General features: G+C 37.9%; 1 protein-coding gene across 2 annotated transcripts in view; it reads left to right on the top strand.

The window, feature by feature from the left end:
• Positions 1-21578, top strand: part of BAI3 (brain-specific angiogenesis inhibitor 3) — a 459839-nt gene that overhangs the window by 406571 nt on the left and 31690 nt on the right. For both annotated transcript variants that reach the window (XM_010565796.1, XM_010565795.1), the window contains 6 exons: positions 8627-8777; positions 9344-9413; positions 14278-14344; positions 16515-16600; positions 20048-20146; positions 20478-20649. In XM_010565796.1, coding sequence (XP_010564098.1) covers positions 8627-8777; positions 9344-9413; positions 14278-14344; positions 16515-16600; positions 20048-20146; positions 20478-20649 — 645 coding nt within the window. The remainder of the gene's footprint in view (positions 1-8626; positions 8778-9343; positions 9414-14277; positions 14345-16514; positions 16601-20047; positions 20147-20477; positions 20650-21578) is intronic.

Below are 21578 nucleotides of genomic sequence, written 5' to 3'. Positions count from 1 at the left end.
TCATTGCTGACTCATGTGTAACCCTTGTGCTTAGCTCAGCCACCCCTTCACTATCAGTCCTGGCTCATTGCCCCTAGCTACTCACGCAGCCCCCACAGTGAACTTTTAAATAAATTAGAGTTAGGAAGACTAAGGAGCTTTGGAATACTCTCGCATGGGTTGCTCATCACTCTAATTGACTGCTGAGTCTTGTATCCTTCATTCTTCTCCAAACAGGTATAGCCATTAGTATGCCAAATATTTCTACTTGCAACAACCCAAAGAGAGATCTAAAAATCTAGGCATCTTTACGTAATAAGTCGAAATGAACATACAGCACATTGTTGTATGTTATAGCCAAACAGCTTTTGCTTCATTGTTAATGCAGTTATCTCATTATTATGTCTCTTCAAACCTGCCTAGAGCATTTGTCTTCATTTAAGGGAGCACACTGCACATTCCATATTTTAACATAAAACCAATATGGAATTTTCATAGTCTAAAAACAGTTCCTGAAAAACAACTGTCCTGAAAACCAAAGCACAATAACATCAGTGAAGCCTGTTTATTATTTATCCATAATCTTCACCTTAATTTACATAGTTCCCAAGTAAATAGAATTGTTTCTGACAGCCCAGTAGAGCCACTCTGACAGCCAGCGTGCATTCTCTTTTTTCCTATGAGTCACAGCCAGTTACAGAGACTTTTCAGGCCAAATTGCAGTTTCATCGATATCAATCCAGTCCCTTATGTTCACACTGCACCCTCAGTTCTGCTTTTATAGTACTGCTACCCTCAGCGATGAGCAAGAACATAAGAACTTCAATTCTTCAGTGGTTTTCAGAGACCAGGTTGATTTTGCTTGCCCATCAATTAAACAAAACCCCAAATCTATATTTTATCCACAAATCTATATTTTATTCAACTTTATACAAGAATCCTTCAGACTTGGTAATGCAAAACCTCACAAAGCTATTTTTATAGAGTAATTTTTCAGGAGAGCATTACCTTCAATTTAATTTTTTAATTGTCATTCCTCAACAGCTCAGTAATGAAGAAGTTGGTTTTTACTTGAACTAAGCGTGATCACTTTACACTCAAAAGGGTTGATTTTTCAGGAAAAAAAAATGACCAAATACAAGAAAGAGAACTAGGAAAGGGTGTTCTCTGGCACAGCGAAACATCACTACTACAACACAGTGATAGCGATTTGAGGTTAATTAGTCAGGAAGAAGTTGAAAAAACTTGGATTTAAATTGATTTTATGCTTCAGAGTTGTAAAGGGCTTCTTATTTTCTTTCAAGTCTTCCTGAAAACTTGCTGTTCTGAGCTTCATAAACTTCACAACACATTCATGTGAGGACATCATAGTTAAAATACTCTAGTTATTTTGTCCTGACAGAGTTGACATTTACCTTGTTTAAAGTGTTTAACATCAAAGCTAACAGAATAAATTTGTGATGTGAAGTAGGCCATATTCACTTACCAGAAAAATATTCATCCAATACTTTGTAAACATTTAAAACACTTAGGATAAGAAGCAAGATCACAAGCCTCTGTTCATGCACCTCTCATCCCTTATTCTATAGCTGTAATGCCCAATATAAAGCCCACTTATATTAATGGGAGTCTTTCCACTGACTTTTGAATTAATCCTGTACCCAATTGGAGGATCGTATTCCTTCATTTCCTGACTGCCCAGAAAAATATACAAGTAGACAGCACAAAGGCAAAAAGGGAAGAGCTTCCCTCGCCCAGTTTTGTAATCGAAGAAATTAAATTGGCTCTGAATAACCTGTTCTATGATATTGCTTGTGCTGAGCTCATTTGCTTGAATATAACCTAGCAATAACAATCCAAACCAGGAGGAAGACTAAAATGAGTATGAGCGTAAGGAAACTGTATGAGAACTGTCTTCCAACTGGCTTTCAATTTACAGTAGGCATGCCACCAAGAAAGCAATTCGGAGTTAACACATTACGAACTTGCACATTGCACTGACAAGCTCCAGAGAGTGCTGTAAACAACACGGAATGAAATTTACTGTCTCATGCGTTAGTAATAGCTGAGCATGTTATAAATTATCCAGCTGGACTTCTTGCCTCTATCCCAACCAGTAACCAAAATGAGCCACAAATATTTCTACAGCCCCAAGGGGAACTAGCGCACGGCTTGCGTCCGTAACAGCTGAGCCCTGCAGGGCAGGAGGACAGTTGCGTGCAAGGCGATCATCAGGCAGGGTTCCTGGCCCAGGATCTCCTTCAATCTGGGCCTGGGCCTGGGCTGGAAGAACATTTTTTGGCCCAGGTCAAAACTGTGCCAAGGAATTCACTAAGGGTGTAGCAGCATGGATCTCATGCCAGTGCATGAAGGCTGCCTTTACTCTTACTAGCGTAGACAGATTCTGCCATACGACAGAGCAAGGAAGGTTTGCAAATGCAGCGAGTAACTTCCATGAATTCTTTTCTATCCCCAAATAGCAGACTATCCCTTCACATCTAGTTAACAGAATGATTTTGTACTATGTACGTTATAAGGTCTGGAGAAGAATAATGGCTAGCAGAGGAATTAGATTGGATAAGAAACATCAGCCCTTTATAGAAATAACTGTGGGATGCTAAAGTACAACTATACAGTATCAAATTTAAATGCAGAGGTTGTTGATATGAGTGATAGAGGTGACAGCTACCAAAGGAGAACTTTCAAGGAAAAGAACTGCAAAGGGCAGAAGCTAACAAGAAGGCTCTGTACACTTTTTGTGGATCAGATATGAACATCACCTCTATTACTGGACTCTGCACCCTGGGAAAAAACAGGAGACATTCTGACTGATCTTCTTCATAAGTAAGTAAGTGTCAATAAAGATTGTGAATGCTTTACTCACAGGGAGGTAATTTTCAGAAATACCTTGGAGGTAAACACTGGAAAAAGAGGAGCAGGAATTGAATCTGTCGGTAAAGCTTCTAGAGGAACTTTATGTGAAAATTAGAAGACAGATATTTCAAGTGCGTCTGGAAAGTGCAAATGTGGAGAAAACTTACAGTTTAAAGTATAAGTTTTCTTATAGTCACACTCACATCATTGCACTAGGATCACTGGGGTCATATTGTCAGATAAAAAGAAAGACTCCAGAAGAGAAGACAAGATATGACAGACAAACAAACCTTAAATCAAAATAGCTGAACAAATTATACTGTGCTCAGAGACTGGGCACATGTAGTGGCCCCAAAGTTTGGCAACTGTTGTGAAAATTTGCACATGATACAAAAAAAAAAAAAATAAAAAAAAATAAAAACTTGATACTGAAAATATCTTCCTGCGGCATTGTGGTGCTGTTGATGATATAGAAGTCCTTTGTGAGACTGTAGTTGTAAGCTAAACCAAAGGAACAGCAGAAACAGCTGGGTCATTTCCAGCCAGCTTATATGCTATTTATCAGAACCTAGAAAGGCATCTTGCTTGTTGTGGGCAAACAGAAATTATTGAGCAGAAGAATGAAAAATTGAGTGTCCTTAGTTATGGCTCATTATTTTTGCGGGACAGATCACATAACTACTCAAAACCCACTGCTGTTGCACTAAAAAATTAGCTTGGTCTGAAAATCCAAGTAGAGGTTACCATTCACATTGGCTTGCACCACATACAGAATCCTGCAGTATAGTAATTAACTGCATATCTCTTCACATAAATGCTCATGAAGTCAAATGCTAATTATTTTGGGTTATCATGTCAGATAGCAGAACACAATGTAATGAAGTTAAACCACTTGAGCCTTCAACTTTTAAGGACACCAGAGAAGATTTTTAGAAGATCTAAAAGGTTGTCTATAAGCTAATTAAAGTAGTTTCATAGTTGTTGCATTAAAATATGAGTAACATTATTTTAGAACAATTCCTTCCACTATTTTCAATATGGGTGCCAGATTTCCTGGATTCTTTGCTTGAACAAGTGGTATTAGCAGTACTGAAGCCTGGCAAAAGAAAAGAACATGGGATTTTTTAAATGAGATAGTACCTTCAAAGCTTTATGGTGCCAGTAATATTAATGATCCTGGAAGAGAAACCTGAAAGTCTACAGCTATGATTTCTCAGGCGTTTAAGATCCTAACAGTTTCAAATATGTTTGCAACTGAAGAGACAGCCTTCCTTGCCATATTTTTTTGTCATTGAAAAATCTGTCCTCCTTCCAGAAAAACACTCCTGAGATGCAAGCCCTTACTTCTTTGTTCCACAGCCTCTGAAAGTCCCTCTACTATTTCATGACAGTTTACTCTAGAAATTACTATTTAATCTAGAATTCAATATTGTCTGACCTCTATACTGTATCCTTGTATTCTGACAGTGTCTGCCATTCCTGAGACAAAGGTACGGTATTGTGCAAATCAGTTCAAAGATAAATGACATTAAAAACCAAATAAAGAATAATAAGCAGTATTTTCCTTTATGAATTTATATATTTAACTTAAATTTTTAATTTAAAGAAGGAAAGATAAGCTTTTATAGTTGAGGACTTGAGAGTCACAAAAAGCCAATAAAAGACACCAGTTTTGACATAGAATTATATTTCTGCTCTTTGCTACATCCTTCACATTGTCTTTGCTTTGTTTGTTCTTTGTTTCTTTTATTATTGTGGTCTTTAACTGCTCTTTCTTTGTCTATATGGCACATGGTCAGAACTTTAAAAGAATAAAATTGGCACCCATTTAGTTTATCTTCTTAGGTTTATCTCCTCAGAGCTAAGTCAAGGGCAAGATTTTTTTTAATCTCCAAGAAATTTTATCATTTAAATGATTTTCTATGAGTTTTCATTTCTACTTCATGACAATCCAGCTGAGTGGATTTTAGCCATATTCAGTTTGATATCACCAATGCAGATTTCATTTTTCATGTTCATTTTCCAGTAGCTTTGATTCTTATACTATTTATCAGAATCCAGAGACAGGCAGCTAGTTTGCTGAAGGAAAAAGAACCTGTTTCAGGGCAAGAAGACAAATCAGGTGTCCTTACTTAACCTTCTTTGTCTTTGTGTGGAAGATCTGTTCACACTGCTATTAAAAAACCCAGTGTTCTGTTAAAAAATAAATAAATAAACACCAACAACCAGATGCTCCAAAAATAAGGATAAACTATTATCTTGAGGTTACATTTATGACCTACTTTTTGTAGGTCATAAAATCAGATAAATGTTCTCTCTATTATTCATCTTTATTACATTAAAAATATTAATTGCTAGAATAAGTAGCTTTGAATTTCCACTGTTTTTTACATTTCTCAGCTGTGATTCAGTACCCTCATTTGGAGTGGGTGTCTTACAAGAATGAAAGCAGGAAATAATTTGATACCTGATGTGAGCTCTTGCTTTCAAAGGTGTATGGTTTATTAAAAAGGGATGAATGGTCTTACTTAGATATTCAAGGTAGCTAAACACTTGAGGCTCAATTAAAGCTCATGAAATTGTGCATTCTGAGGACAGAAAAGCTCCCTTCCCCCACTTGTAATTAGAATTAAATATAGGGAGCTGAGAACAACAGCGATGGGAGGAAGAGGAGGTTAAAGTAACAGAGTTGACTTAATTTCAGGAGCTTGAAGAAATAGTGAATAAATTAGGCTGTTAAAATTCATTTTGTTGCAAGTTGACAGGTGCTCAGCACAGGTAATTAATGCAGTGAGTTTTAATAAACTAGAATTAGAAACAAATAAGAAACATCTCCTCCTAAAGCAGTGGGGAAGATGCACACCGCTATCTCCTGCCGCCGACAGGTTGACACGCTGCGGCTCTCCGTGAGCCGTGGGCCACGAGGTTTTCGTGCTGCTGCTGCGTGTGCAGCGAGGTGAGGGGAGGTGGTGGTCCCTTGGCAAGGGAGAAGAAGAGAAGGAAAAGGAGAGACTGGGAGTAGTCCATGACCTGGTGAGAAAGAAGAGAATACTAATAAAGTACTTGCTAAAATTATGGCTCCCTGGCTAGAGATACTCAATGCCCCGTTTAATAACAGCCGTTGGTGAAAACGAATTTTTGTTCCTATTTGGAAATAGGCTTCCCAGATAAAGCGCTTTCCCAGACAGAACAGTATTGTTTGTTTATTTGTTTATCAAAGGGGAAGAATACAGAAGTCCCTAAAAGCCAGATTTCCAGGAGGGTATTGGTCAACCGTGCTGAGCCCATGGCTGTACCTGGGAGACGGGGTTTCGTTTGCCAGGATTGCTCCTCTGGCTGGGGAAGGAGGGAAGCTGAATTCACTTCAAGCACTGCCTGCTCAGAATACTGTCATCTCGATCCCCCAGTGGTTGTTAGGTGACGTTTTGAGGCTGATTTGCATATTTCTGATGGTATGTGATGCAAATACGCCGTTATATCAGGGATACAGACTTACCGTCGCTGTTCATTAAAGACCCCTGTCTGCCATTCAGAAGAGTTGGTTATAATCAGCAGTCATATATTCAGAGATCGCTTCTAATAAAACTTGCTTCTGTCTTCTCATTTTGTGATCAACATGATCATTAACATTTTCATCACAGTTCTTTCTTCCACAACAACCATGTCCACATTTGTCTCAGATTATCATCATCTATCTTTCTTTCAATACAGGGGATAAATTATGAACTAAATCCTGCAGTCTGTACGCAGTCAGCCATAAGGGTTAGCAATGTTTTCACCAAAAAGATCAGGATTTGTTTGTATTTGCATTATTTATAAGGGAAATAGTATATTCACATTTTTTGTCAAGGTAATACTGTGTTTTATCAATGCAGTTTCTCCCTAAAAGACTCTGTACTCTTCCTCAAAAGTCATTTTATTGTCAAATTCTCATTCCAACAGAACATGCTAGCTTTTACAAAGACATTGATAGGAAAGCAAATTAAAGTTGTATAGTGGGACTTCATAACATGTGAGCCAGCTAGTAAAAGAAAGGACATTTCTGTATTTTCTATTTATTGTGTGTTTCACTGCATAGCTTTCATTTTTAAATATTTATTTTTCATATACAGGAAATACTGCTATCAGTCAGGCTTTAACAGGATAGATTTTATGAATCCACATACTTTATGGACATCTAAACATAAGAATTAATGGCAACTTCTAGGATGGAATGACTAGTGCATTTTCAGGATCTGCTTTTTTTTTCCAGCTTACATTCCTCGTGTTTTAAAAACAAACAGTAGTTCTCTTGCATATAATTATATAGAACCCCTTTCCTCCAGATTTACATAGACAGTTTGACCCAGAATTAGAAAACAAGGTGTTTGTCGCCTCTGTAAATTCATAGCAGGAAATCATTAAGTTTTGACTCTTCAAGTGCATATCTTTTCTTAAAATTCAGAGGTTGGTATCAGCTAATGCTAATATCAGCTGATATCAGCTATCAGCTATGTATTTGAGATAACTATTGGAATGAACCAACACAACTGATTTCAGATAAGAATCTGGGAAAATTAACACAACAGAAAATAAAAAAAAAAAGACCTGAAAGTAATTAGGAATATAAAATGAACTAAAAAAACATGCGTGGTGTCATATATATCTTATCCTTCCCTAATTTTTGTAGCTGCCAGCCTCGATTCAACAATATATGCAAGCATCTATATATAATTAGCAACTTGCATATTTTCTCCCTAAATAGTTTGCTGAACTGGGATTTTTAGTAAAAAAAATTGACTAGCCTTTTATGACATGTGTGTAAGATAGCTATTAGATGTGTATGCTGCATAAAGAAATAATCACAAAAATAATATCTACATTTCTCCACTACGATCTTGCATTGTTAATATTGGGTGTGTGAAATATATATTTTTTTTTTTAACCTTGATATATTTTTGACACTTCAAATTGTGATAAGGATAAATTGTGATAAGGACCTTCTGAACATTACTGGTGTGGTTTTGGTTCTGGGGTACAATGCACACTGCATTTTATAGCCTGTTTTGAGCAACACAGTGGAGGGTAGATCATCATTTATGCCAAGAAGCTCATTTATACAAGCTACAATGTCAAGTTTAATTAAGGGCTACAGTGACAAAAGAAAGCCAATTGCATGTGCTCAAAATACTTTTCAGATGACAAATGGCTGATACCCAGAAAAACAGTATCCAGGGTAATTGTTAAGGTTATGATACTTAAACCTGAATATAAAGATCTCAGGCAGGATATTCCAGTGGTTAATGTTCTGTAAGAATTAAGTAAAAAATCAAATAAATCAAACTTAATCTATTGCCTAAAATTCAGATCTTTCTGCATGGAGGGAAAGAAAATATAACTGGCAATTAGGAGCATTTGTATCCCCACGTTTTCTTTATTCAGCTCTGTGAGATTCTATAATCAGTAACTTTGTAACTTGCTTACCACAATGGCTTTATGATGATGCCTGGTCAAAGTAAATGTGTAGAGAAAAATCTGGTGGCACCATTCATTTTGTGTTCTTTGTCCCTGCTCAGCACACTTAGTGTTCGGGAAAACAGTCAAAACCTCTTCTGCCTAATCCCCGTCAACATCTCTCTTTCTTTCTCTCTCTCTTTGTGGCCGCCACAATCATAAAGGGGGAGTTGATGCTAAGGATAAAGGTCAAGATGATAGAATATGACAACTCTTTGAATTGAAAAGAGAAATGAGTGTCCCTAAGTATTCAGCATGAGCTTCTCTTTGCTCCCTGCAGGGCATCTGCACCACAACCACCGCATTTTTACACTTCTTCTTCTTAGCTTCATTCTGTTGGGTTTTGACGGAAGCGTGGCAGTCATATATGGCTGTTACTGGAAAAATTAGGACACGGCTCATAAGGAAACGTTTCCTGTGCCTTGGATGGGGTAAGTCCGTAAATTAATTTCCTCAGGACCAATGGAATGAAACGTTTAATGCAGTGACAATGTCAAGAATATCATCATTTTCTTCAGTAAACCTGAAAGATAGTAGACAGCACGTTACTAAAAAGAAAACTAGGTTAGGAGCCCTTCCACTTTATCTCAAGCTCAAGCTATGGTGGTGTATATTTTAGCGTTCTTTTATAAATAAGTTTTAACAAAATTTTAGAAGTTTTTCAGCAAAGTAGTGTAATATCAAGTAATCAAAATAAAACAAGAAAAAACATTCACTGCATATTCATGAAGCCTCTTCCTAGTTCACTTTAAGACCTGTCAAATGTACCAGTAATTTAGCTACATCAACGTGGTACACCGTGGGCAGAAAACAGTGTCCTCCTCCCTGCCGGTGCTTCAGAAAAACAAATCCTGCAATATCACTGTGCTTCATTAAATGATTCATTCCATGTAAAATTGGCCATTTTGCATTAGCCTGCCCCATCATTTTTTGTCCAGACAGAACAGCAATATTTTGCTCAGCATCTAACGGTTATTACTGCTTTGGTTTTTTCCAGGTTTACCAGCGTTAGTGGTTGCAATATCAATAGGCTTTACCAAGACAAAAGGATATGGAACAGCCCACTAGTAAGTCACTCTGAAATGATAAATTATGTTTTTAATTAACAAGACTGTCATACCCATCAGGAATTCCGTAGCATAGTCTGAAGGCTCTACAGGTACCCATTCACACTTGGAACTGCCCTAAGCGTCACTGAGTGGTCCACAAAAGAACAAAGAGAAAACCATATGCCAGTCTTGGACTGAGCTCAGCAGAGCCCCAGGGATCCTAGATTTCTTGTGAGGTTTTGAAGTCGCAAGCCTTTTAGAAACACCGAGGGTTAAGTCCACTCTAGACACCTAACATTTATATATACATTTACCAAGGTGAAGGTTAAATGTTACAGCCAGCCTCTAAACATGTCTAAAACTCTACTGGCAAGAGTCTTTTTGGCACCCACGTTTCTGCCCACCGAGCACGTACCTCGGCTGTAATGCCCCTGAGCTGTTGGGAGCCAAAGGCTTGCAGAAATCTCAAATTAGCTCTCCCGTCCATCCCCTCTCTCCTGGAGTGCCTGATCCAGCCCATTCCCTGGACCGTGCTGTACTGGAGAGACAGCGGCGAGGAGATCTGTGTACTTCATTTACATTTTATTAATGCAGTTCCCGTTTAGCCGCCTGGCTGGTTCCAGAGCGCATTTAGTGCGCTGGGAAATTCACTCGTCAGCGAGGCTGCCCTTCGGTTGTCTCCTGCTTGAAGAAGGAGCTTGGGCTGAGCCTCCCTCCTGCCAGCAGAATGCTCCAACCACCAAGACGTTATGTAGGAGAGAGCACGTTTCCTTCGGTCGTCCTGTTTGGAGCTCTCCTCACGTCGCCTGCAAAATTAAGTATGCATCTGGACAGAAAGAGAGGAAATATGACTCTATAGCCTGGTAATGAGGGCATTCATCAGAGATGAGGATGAGTTAGGTCAAGTCCTCGCTTCAATGAATATTTAATTATTCTCCTTAGCATCATCACTGAGTGATATCAGGATTCCCCCTCCCTGCCCTGTGTCTCCCACCCTCTTGGCACACGGCGGGGGAGGCTTCAAGTCCTCGCTCCTGCTCGGCGCGGGTAAGGATTCGAACCCAAATCTCCGCCTGAATACCGGCTATAACCACCGAGCTCTTTAGTTTTAAACTGTGACAACACGCGTCTTGCATTTTATTAATGAGGAACGGCTTACCTGGCTGAAGTGTTTAACTGTGGGACAGCACTTAGGGCTGGCAATCATTAGTGAACCAACGGGCTTAGCCACCTTGTGGGTGTTAAATTAAGAACCTGCCCCTCTGATGTTTTTTTCTAGGTAATATGTACTCATTTTGCTGGCTTTTTTCTTATTTAGTCCTTGAAGGAGGACCGGAGGACCATTTCGGCTGTGAGGATTACGAATCACAAGTTTACAATGTCCAGACCCCATTGGGGATGTAGCCCTGTCCCTTCCAGGATCAATTCCACTGCAGTTACTCTAGTGATACTATTCACGTGTGACTACTTGCTTTAGTTAGTGTTGCTTCCTGCTTCCCTCCTGGGCTGAATGCATTTTTAAAAGAGGATATACTGAAATATTCAGACAAAGCAACAAATCATTCATTAAGTGTAACCTGGAAAGTAAAAAAGAGCAAGTCTCGGTCCATGTAACAGCTCCTCTCCCAGGATCCAAATTCAGCTGACGTGGTACCATGGGACAAAAGCACAAAAGAAGGTGTACAAGGGACAAACAGAACCATAATGCAGCTTTCTCATCTCACTTGCAAATACATTTTCTTGGCAGTTGACATCAGAATAATATAAGGAAAACAGGGAATACAGGGAATGGAAATTCCTCCTCCATCACCAGCTGACATGCTGTCCCACTCTAGAAGCCAGCGAAGAATTGTGTCCCATAACAACTGCTGGGCGATGTAAAAGCAGAGCTCCTGTTCTGCTCCTCCTCCCATAACTAAAGCACCCGTGTAAGTTTGTTAACTGCTTACACTGTATTTGGCCTGTTTGGCTGCAATCAGTTACACACACGCTGCCATCAGAAATGTATCCTGTTGCAAACTATTCCTGGTCTGTAAGATGCTATTTTTCAAAACGATGGTTCCAAATGGAGAAAATTAAGAGTAAAAATGAAGGAATTGATTCCAGTCCCATAGTCCCACGCATGAAGAGATTGACCGAAAGGCCCAAGGATCTTTGAAACATATCTTGGCTTCATAACGTATTTGACTGATGGGAGCGGCTTGAATTGCTCACACTTGAAGCAGTTCTGTCATCAACAGTCTCTGATTTCTATCTTTTTCTTTCAGCCCTAATTACTAGACAGTTATATTACTGTACATTTAAAACTACACATGAAAACTATTTCACACAGACACTTGTACTGATATAGATAGAGAAGCTGAAGGGATTTCCTAAAAATAATAAAAACCACAGTGACAAGCTTTTAGATATTTCAGGATATCTGAAAAATATTTGTGTGTCTGAAAGCTTGATTGTTTTTTCCAACTCTTTCTGTGTGTCTAATAAATATTGTTGCTGCCTCTCTTCAGACGATCAGAGCTATGAATGCACCACTACTACAAGTTATAGTTAATAAACCTGCGTGACCCACTCATGTTTACATACAGTGCTGTATATTAATGAGCAGTGCAGATAACTTCCAGGAATTCATTATATCAGCAAAAATTAAAATTCAGTCATAGTCGTGTTCTCCTAAGAGAAGAAACCATTCTCCTGGAGAGCATCAAACAGCTCACAAAATCTACAGGACACAGGAGCAAGTCTACAGATACTTCATCACTCAGCAGAATTTTATGACCATGTAACATGGTCCCATAAAACCACCAGTGGATGCTCTTAATACTAATCAATTTATATGGCTTTCTGCTACATGGAGATCAGGGAGAAAGAAGACAGAATAGGAGAACAAAATAAAAACAACTATAAATCATAGAAAAAAGCTATCAGAGCAAAGAAAAAGAAGCAAAGAAGGAAAAATAGTAAAAAAATGACAGCAATTGCCTTACGGTATAAGGCGGCACCTGAGAATCTGTCTTCAGAAAGTTTTCAAAAGAAAATGATTGGTAAAAAGTGCATTTCAGATTCATCAGCTGGCAGATATTGAATACATTGCAATGATCACATCACACATTGTTGAAAATCCAGATTGTTGAAAATTCAGATTGTGTAAAGAAAAGAAGACAACCTCTACATTTTTATCCAACTCTGCCTCTAAATGGAAGTCACTTTTTTGAACAGCCTTTTTATTTGAGGGCATGGGAAAGGGAGGGAACAATTGTCGCTTGGTCTTAATGATTTTTGTGGTAGAAACTGTTTTCTTTTTATATTAAAAAAAAATCTTGTTGACCCTTTTTTTCAGCACAGGTAACTGAAATTATGTTTCAAACACAATACATCAACAATTTTTATGAACTGATGTTTCTGTCTCCCAATAAACATGAAAATTTTAAGTACATGTCTTAGTTATGCAGCAGTCAAAAAGCAGTTTAAAAGCTCATACCAGTAGGGAAATGCATTGTGAATACATTCCCCCTCTCAGAAGCCCATGTTCTCAGTCTCTCACAATAAATAACCTAGCTTTTGGAAAAAACAGCAAGAAAAATTGCAGAACATTTTGAAAGCATTTTTCTTTGACATTACAAAAATAAATTGAACATAATTGTTGTAGCTGTTTTTTGAGGTAGGAGGTAGAATAGCCTGACAAGTATTACCTTTTTAACAGTGAAGCAGATATGAACTTTTTGCATCAATTTATCATTCCAGAATTTAGCACAGTGATGCAGTTGGGTTCATGTGGCAGATTTCACGTGGCTTCATTGCAATGGGAAACACTTTTATTCTTTGCGGTTCAAATTCCAGCCGTAACAGACCGTTAATATTATGATGTGCTTGCATTTAATTTACTTGGTTTTCAAAAGTACAAAAACAAGACTGGAAAATAAAAGAAGATATGTATTATTCTGATGTGAATGTTTCTGGATGTGAGATCCAAGTAAATTATTTGAACGCATATACTTGAGTTTTCTTATATGTAGGTGTGATCATGTATTCAAATAAACATGCAGTTCTTTGAATGTGTAATCACTGGGAAAATAGCACAGCTGCATTTACTTCAGTGTGTGAAGCTCCTGATCTTTTGCAGATATGGAAGGCTTTACATCATGTTGTATCAAATATTTAGAATTTGATTCTGCAAGCGCTCTGTGTTCGGAAATCTGATGGTTTTTCAGTGAAAGCCCCGATGCAGTATGACAGACCCTGCAAGATTAGTAGCTCACCAGAAAATACAGTTTTCAGGTGCTTTAAAATATACATTTAAATCGTTTGCAAAATATTCCAGAGAATACAGAACAGTTAGATCATATATGATTTTTCTTTAATGGGAATATTGTCTGTAAGACCTAGTTCTAATAGCAATTACTAAATGACATAAGAGAAGATATGTAGAAACCATTTTTTCTGAAGTTCTACATTACAGGTACTTGACCATTCATTGCTTTAAGTATAGAACTGTCAGGCATTGTAAGCTGGAAATGTTTCTAGATACCTACCTGGCAAGTCCTCTTCAGTTAACTCATCATCCATGGCTAGAGGAGATTCAACAGAGATTCGCAAACTTATTTTCTATTGTGGTCTTAATACAATTTAGGCATTTCAGTATATGTATAGTTCACAGTAAAACTTTTGAAACGTTAACAATTGGTAATGGAAATAACTTTCAACTCCCTACATCATTACATCAACAAAGTAATTCTTTTTTTGCATGTGCATATGAATCTCTATATGTAGGATTGAACATACACTGGAAGAATCTCATGCTGTAGTAATTATTAATGCTTTCTTGGCAATGCGTTATACTTATTTTTAATTTGTGTTAGTTCTTCTCTAATGTTCTTTCCAGCTGTTGGCTATCTCTTGAAGGAGGGCTACTTTATGCTTTCGTTGGACCTGCAGCTGCTGTTGTCTTGGTAAACATTAATATATTTTCCAGTATTTTCATATGAAATGATGGAATGTGCTATTTAAATTATAAAAGCTTAGCTATACAGTAGCATTACTTTTTGCTGTGAATACTGAGCTCAGTATTGTTTATCATACCTTCAGTATTTTGAATGCATGATTCATTTAATTGTATCACTCCTTTATACCAGTTATCTCTCCGTGTCTACACAGTAAGCTGTGAAAGAATAATGTCCTGATTAGTGGCACAGAAAACTTGTTACAGGCATCACTGAGTTATTATCAGTAGCATCTACACACTTGTCACTGCCTTGTGAAGTTCAGTGACAGTCTTGCTAGAGTGCTGCTTGGCAGTGTATCACCATGCCAGCAAAAGCAACAGGAGGAGTGGAACCAGCCAGCAAGTTCTCCATGGCTACCGCTTTTGAAGGCAAAGGAAAAAAATCATTGTAGCCGGGAAATGTTACTCGTTTGTGTATAAATCTTCCACATCTCTGGAAATGCATTTAGGTGTAGGATTCACTTTGCCTAATTGTAGACATCTGCAATGTAGATTTCTGCGTCTAGGCTAGTTATCCCAGCCACATTTCATTGTCAGTGGAGAAGAATACACAATTTAGGGCTCAAAGCGTCAGAAGTATTTCAGGTGTCTACTTCAGGGTAAGATGAATTGCACGTTACATGTGCCATCGGCTATCAGTCATCTGCTCTGCAGTCTGTATGGATTTTTTTACAATATTTTGTTTAGCATTTCTCCCTTACAGATTTTGAATCCAGTTCTTCTTTCCACGCCACCAATTTTATACTAGGATAGCTCTATCAACACCGGTTATTTCTGATTTTCCATTGCAAAAGGGAATTGGTCTTAGTATTCATCAAAGATATCGCCGTTTAGCTACATAGATTTTCCTGAAATGGATGTTTACTACTCCCATAGAGTTTGTCTCATCATTGCCTGGAGTCAAGCCAGGATCCTTCTGTACAACTCACAGTCCCTGTCATGATAGAGGAGCCAAGGCTGTTTACAAAAAGCCAGTCATAATTTTCACATGGAACTGTATGTTCTCGGTGTAATTGGCAAGCTTTGTTCAGAAATGTTTGAAGTTCACAGTTGCAGTTTGCCCTACCATTAGCTAGTAGCTATGGAAGGAGCTGTTCCATGCAGCCACTTAAGCCTAAGTGTTCAAAGCAAAAGAATTATATAACATCAGCTGAAAAACGTAAATGCTGAAAATAAAGTGATAATAAGAAAAGCTGGAAAAGAGTTGGCAGGACAGACTGGCAACAATTAGGTATTTTGGCACAGGTCTTGAAAAATCTGTTTGAAAGGAAAAAAAGGATTACCCTTTTCTAATAATAATTTTAAAAAAAAGGAACATTTATTTAATAGATTCTTTACAGGGCCATGCAGAGACAGGTTCATAGAGTTCGGTTCAATAATACAAATGGATAATAACAGTCATTAAGTTGTCCATTAAATGCCATTAGTACGTCCAGTGAGTGCCAAAGTCTGACTGCTGAAACACGTGAATTTTTTTGTAGGTTAGGTCTTCAGCCCATGTATGTGAACGTATCACCATTTACTTTAATGGACCTAACCAGACTTACCCCAGGCACTCATCCGGCCCGCAAAAAAAAAAGGAAACTGCAGTCAAACAAGGCTCAAGACTAGCATTTTGGGGAAATGACGTAGACAGTGACTAATGTGCAGGAGGGTACGGAAAACCGCGGGCTGGTTCTGCGTAAGTGGGAACACCCGCAGGGGCCGTAAATGCTCCAGAAGGACCACGGTTACGGTCGTCGTGTGCTCCGACCCGCTCCTCCCTGGGCGCACGACTCAAATGCGGTGGTTTTCCCAGAATAGGAGATAGCGTTGCACTTCAAACGGAGGAAATATTAAAGCTATAGTAGCCAAGCTTCTGGCCAGCAGAGACGTACACATCTAACTTGATACCAGGCATAATTAAAAATTCAAAAATCAGCCTGTTGCAGTGTGCGTATGTGTTACCCGTTTGAGAATACGGCCTTTTGGTGTGCTCAGGGACAGTTTCTGAAGGAATACCCAGAAATGCACCAGAAGGCATTTTGCAGGCCTGTAAGAGCCCTTTTCTGAAGTAACAGGATAAAACATTTTCTTTCAGGCACTGAAAGATCTGCTGTTTGTTTTCTGTTTGACAGGTCAACATGGTGATTGGCATTTTGGTATTTAATAAACTTGTTTCCAGAGATGGAATCCTAGATAAAAAGCTCAAACACAGAGCGGGGTAAGCAACAGTTGGGTTATTTTAAAGCATATTAAAATTGTATCACCAATTTTCAATTACAGATATTCACCAAAAATGCTTTTGATTGTGCTTTGAACTTTTATATCAGTGTAACAGTGTGTCTAACAGATTCCATTCATCTCAAAAGCTGCCGTTGCATTATCCTGAGGGAATGCAACTAAACAAACTAAACATAATAAAACACAAGTACAACAGTATTAAGTTAATAAGAATGAGGATTAAACGAATCTGAGTGGAGGTTTCACAAGATTGTCACACATGTAAAGTTGGAAGGAACCAATTATTTTTGTCTAGCTGTCAAATTTAATTAGTATGGTGGAAAATGTTACTTATTTGTGTAAACTGTTATAAAATATATTTTACAGCAATATATCCCTTACTGAGGTCAATGTTATTCTGCCATTCTGACTATGTGAAGAATTTGCTTTCATTCTTACATCCGTATCTACATAGGTGTATATTCTAAATTAGTGTAACAGCATTTTAAAGTAAAAAAACATGTTTTAAAAGCTAGAAAAAAAGTAAATGAAAAGTCTGTGTTATTGATTATTTACTTGCATTTGCATTTAAATTCTGTTTGTTATCATGAGAAGAAAGGATAATGACAGTGGTGGTACCAGAAACTGTTTTTCAGTGGATGACAATGACTTGAAGTACTGCAGCAGCAAACCTAGATACATTCCATATTGGAGAAAAATATTGCACAAGTGCATCATCACCTTCTTAATGCTCATGAAAGTATATTTAAACTTTGAGTAACCATTTTTTACAGCTACATGTTCTAGTATTGTCTTTTGGGCCAGCTTGTAGTTAACACCACCAATATCTGCATTTCTAGCAAAGATAAGCAACGATATCTTCATTTTACTGTATATTACTGCTATGGGTAAATTTATTATAGCTTCACTTTGAATTATTTTACCATTTCCCTAACAGTGGCATTCCTAATAAGTTCAAATCATTGGTTAGATGAGCAAATTTATGATAAATACTTCAGCTGGTGTGACTTGCATTTAATATTAATTCAATTAAATCTTTCTGGTTTTCAGCTCTTTCACCATCGTTCTGACAAATATGTACCAAAAGCTTTCATTTTGTTCCTTCTCTTTTCCTCCTTTTCCATTAGAAAGTATTAATTTCTTAACCTTACTTTTGTCTCCATTGCTCCATCAACATTCTTAACTGTGTAATAACACTGATGAAATCTAGAATATTATAAAACTACCCAAATTATTTCAAGAGTAGTAATAACTTAGTAATCACTAATTCAAATTCACATCTGCTCTAATTGCAGTGATTTAAGGAGTTGGGGCAGCCACAGGTTTGGCTTTGTACATTTTCTGAGGATATCCAAGCTTAGATTTAACTGCATCTTTTTTTTTTTTTTTCCCCAGCTAATCAGTTGTAGGCTATAAAAATCTATTTGCTTATAGTATGCTTTCCTGATGAAACAAATAACTTGCTTTCTAACAGTGTGCAACGTAGTAAAGAGGTATTTTATTTTAAAATAAATGGATAAAGAACTAGAAACTATTCTGTCAGGAACAATCCAGCTATTCTGGGAAAGCATGTAGATACCCTAATGAGAAACCTTAACTTTTGGGATAGTATGAGATGGTGGCTTGGCAACAGCATTCCTTCATACTACTTGGCAGATGGTGGGTCTTGAGTCATTCTCCAGGGCACAGAAATTGGTGCAGCATTTGACCTCCGGTAGAAAGAGGATTGTCACTCATTTCTCGAGTATCTCTTGCCAGCCATGCTCAGGAAGGCAACTTCATTCTTTCTGGCAAACATTGGACTTATACCTGTCAAAAATTCAGTCAAAAGTTCAGCTGTAGAAATCATTTATGCAGGATTTAAAGCAGTGAATGGGACAAAATATACTAACTCCATATGCTTTTTACCACCTTAATAAGCATATGGAGAACCAAAAAGTGGAAAAAAAATAAAAGGATAAGTTGTCCTGATGGATCTCAATCATTTTCCTGGCATAAGGGGTAGCGTACATATATGTCCAGCCAGAAAGATTATATTTGGTTTACATACACATCAAGTTCTATTATTATTTGCAAGATCCAGAGCAGATCTATAGAGGTAAAGAGAATAATCCAGCCTGGTAACATTGAAGTATTGCCAAGCAAAGACGCAAAGTATTTTCCCAAGCTTAGTTTAAGCTTACCCAAGGCATTTTTCTAGTTCGTTCATTACTGTAGATCTTTAATTGGTGTAAACTGATGTGGATTCACTGAGTTCTTTTCACATCCCACAATCACCTATACAAGGCCATGGTTCTCACTGTTTTCTTATGGAAAAACCTGCATTTTTATGGAAAACATACAGCACTTTTTTTATGGAAAGCCATCGTTTGGTTTATCAAAATGGAAACCACTGGAGTTCAATGTTGTTTGGGGCAGTATGTTAAAAATCTTGTGAATGCTGGGTTTGGCAACAAAAAGGAGTTCCGTTGGTTGAAATAACTGGGAAAAAAATGAAGTGTTACCTATCTTCACCATGTTGACCTCTTTCCAGCTGGGAATAGGTAAAGCACCTTTCCTGTCGCATCTCAGTCAGCTATGGTTATTCCTAGTTCTGACAGCAGAAAGGGAAGGAATAGCAAAAGTCTTTAGTCGACTCAGGAAGCTGAATGCATGCTGTATGTAAAAGAAAATTTAAATTCCAGGTTTTGCCCTTTAACTCTTCTGACAGGTGCCGAGGTACAATGGTCCATACAAAATGCTTTCAGCTTAATGCTTGTGTACTGTGTTTTATTAAAATGCAAAACAGGTCACCCTTTTTTTAGTACCAACTGATATTTACTTCATCAGATCCCATACATTTCAAGCCCTGTATTCAGACCTTCGTGTAGCATGCATAAAATCACTCCAGATGTTAGTGGGCCATTCAGATCACTCGTACAAATCTGACTATACAGTACGCCCATACTGATTTGATGCTTGAATACATTTTGCAGGTTTCTTTCCCTATTAATGCTCTGTAATTGTACATACTGCATACTCCTCCTTTAAGTAAGTGTCCTATACTCTTTCTCAAGCAAGTTTGGATACAAGAGTCTTTTAACAGGTCTGAATAGAGGGATTTCACTTTGTGTGTCTATCCTAGCACGTGCTTATGTTTACTTCAGTGTACTGAGCAGTTTTGATCACTGAACATTTGGGGCCTTTTTTAGCTTAAATGGAAGAAATAGAGTCTGCATGAAATGAAGCCCCATAGCATTAACATTTAAAGCTAATAATAGTGTAAAGTACAAAGTACAGTTTTGCAACAACATAGAGCATTCATCCTAAATAAGTCTACTTACTTTTTCTGCATGACGTCATATTTAAAAGCTAAATTTCAGTAGCAACGTTTTTTGGTGACAATTCAATATTTTGTTCTTTTTGTGGGTGTTCTGTTTGTTTGCAGTCAGATGAGTGAGCCTCATAGCGGTTTGACGCTCAAATGTGCCAAGTGTGGAGTAGTTTCAACAACAGCTTTGTCAGCCACCACCGCCAGTAATGCCATGTTAGTCCTGATCATTTACATCTTCTTGTTACAAATCTTATACAGTGCATGTGAGACAATAGTTTGATGATGACAACTGTGTTTGCTAACACTGCATAGAGTGCTGAGCACGTTTAAATACTTTTTAACAAAAAAAAAAAAAGCAACTGTGTTTATTAACTGAATACAGGATATTCTTTAGAACATAAAGTATGACACTGTTACATTGTTGTCTGTGATTTTCAAGTTAACTTCATAAAGTGCCATCCTTAAATATGTTTTATTTTAATAGTGAGCTTTTAATCATTTTTTACAATATTACAATGCTGCTTTTCTCTTTTTTTTTCAATAGGGCATCCCTTTGGAGTTCCTGTGTGGTGTTGCCACTTCTTGCTCTGACTTGGATGTCTGCAGTTCTGGCCATGACAGACAAAAGATCAATATTATTTCAGATACTTTTTGCAGTATTCGATTCATTACAAGGCTTTGTTATTGTCATGGTCCATTGTATTCTCCGAAGGGAGGTGAGGAATGGCTTCCCAGTTTTCTAAAGGGCTGTGCTCCTGTTAATCTCTCAACTGCTCTTTAATGTTATATACAGCTTGCTCTGCAGAAATATATTTCATAGAAAGAGAAAACTATTTGATGGTGAGATGTAGAGGAAGAAGTAAAAGAGAGAGGGGGAAGATCAGTTAATTCAGGCGCAGAATGTCAGTTTCAGTATAAAAGTGTACTCACTTAATTAGAGGTGGCTTTTAATCAATCCCAAGTTCAGTTTATTTTTAACTGTTAGACTTTCCCAATATGGTGAGTATAGGGAAATGCTAACATGAATGCCGTTTTCCTGAAGACCAAAAGCTATAGGTTTTTACAGTCTCTAAAACTGATTCAAACACAAAATAATTTTTGCTTATACTGTCCCTGAAAGAGGACACAAGGAGAGGAGGTGTTACGTTGGTGAAGATCTACCCTTTCAGTTCTACATACTCAGGTACATACTTAAGGTAACACACTTCAGTTATGGGGACAGTGAGGATGAAGACAGATGAATGCTTTGAGAACAGCGAGGAGAAGCCAGGACCCCAGCCTGCCCTTCACAGCTCAGTGCCGCCCACCGCAGAATTCATCACCGCTGAAATCTGGTGTCAAACCTACCACGCAAGTGCTCCTCCATCTGGCTCTGGTGACAGCTTCTCTAACCTATCTAACCTGCTAACCAACCCTACATTTTTATTGAGATAGGTTTGAGAGCAGTAGCGCAACACCTTTGCTGGCAGATCTCTGGGAGTGGGAGCATCAATCAAAAATGCACAGGCAGAGCCGGACTGGAGAGCAGTAACCTGGTCCACCGGCATACCTACGCGTTAGCCATTTATCAGCTTCAGGATATTTACCACACCAATAAACCAAATTGCACTGACTAGCATGGTTCTTTGCGATTGGCAAGAGTTAT

Source organism: Haliaeetus leucocephalus, unplaced genomic scaffold (genome assembly GCF_000737465.1).
Source record: "Haliaeetus leucocephalus isolate CR32 unplaced genomic scaffold, Haliaeetus_leucocephalus-4.0 Scaffold195, whole genome shotgun sequence".
NCBI classification, from domain to species: Eukaryota; Metazoa; Chordata; class Aves; order Accipitriformes; family Accipitridae; genus Haliaeetus; species Haliaeetus leucocephalus.
This window is presented reverse-complemented; position numbering and strand designations above follow the sequence as displayed.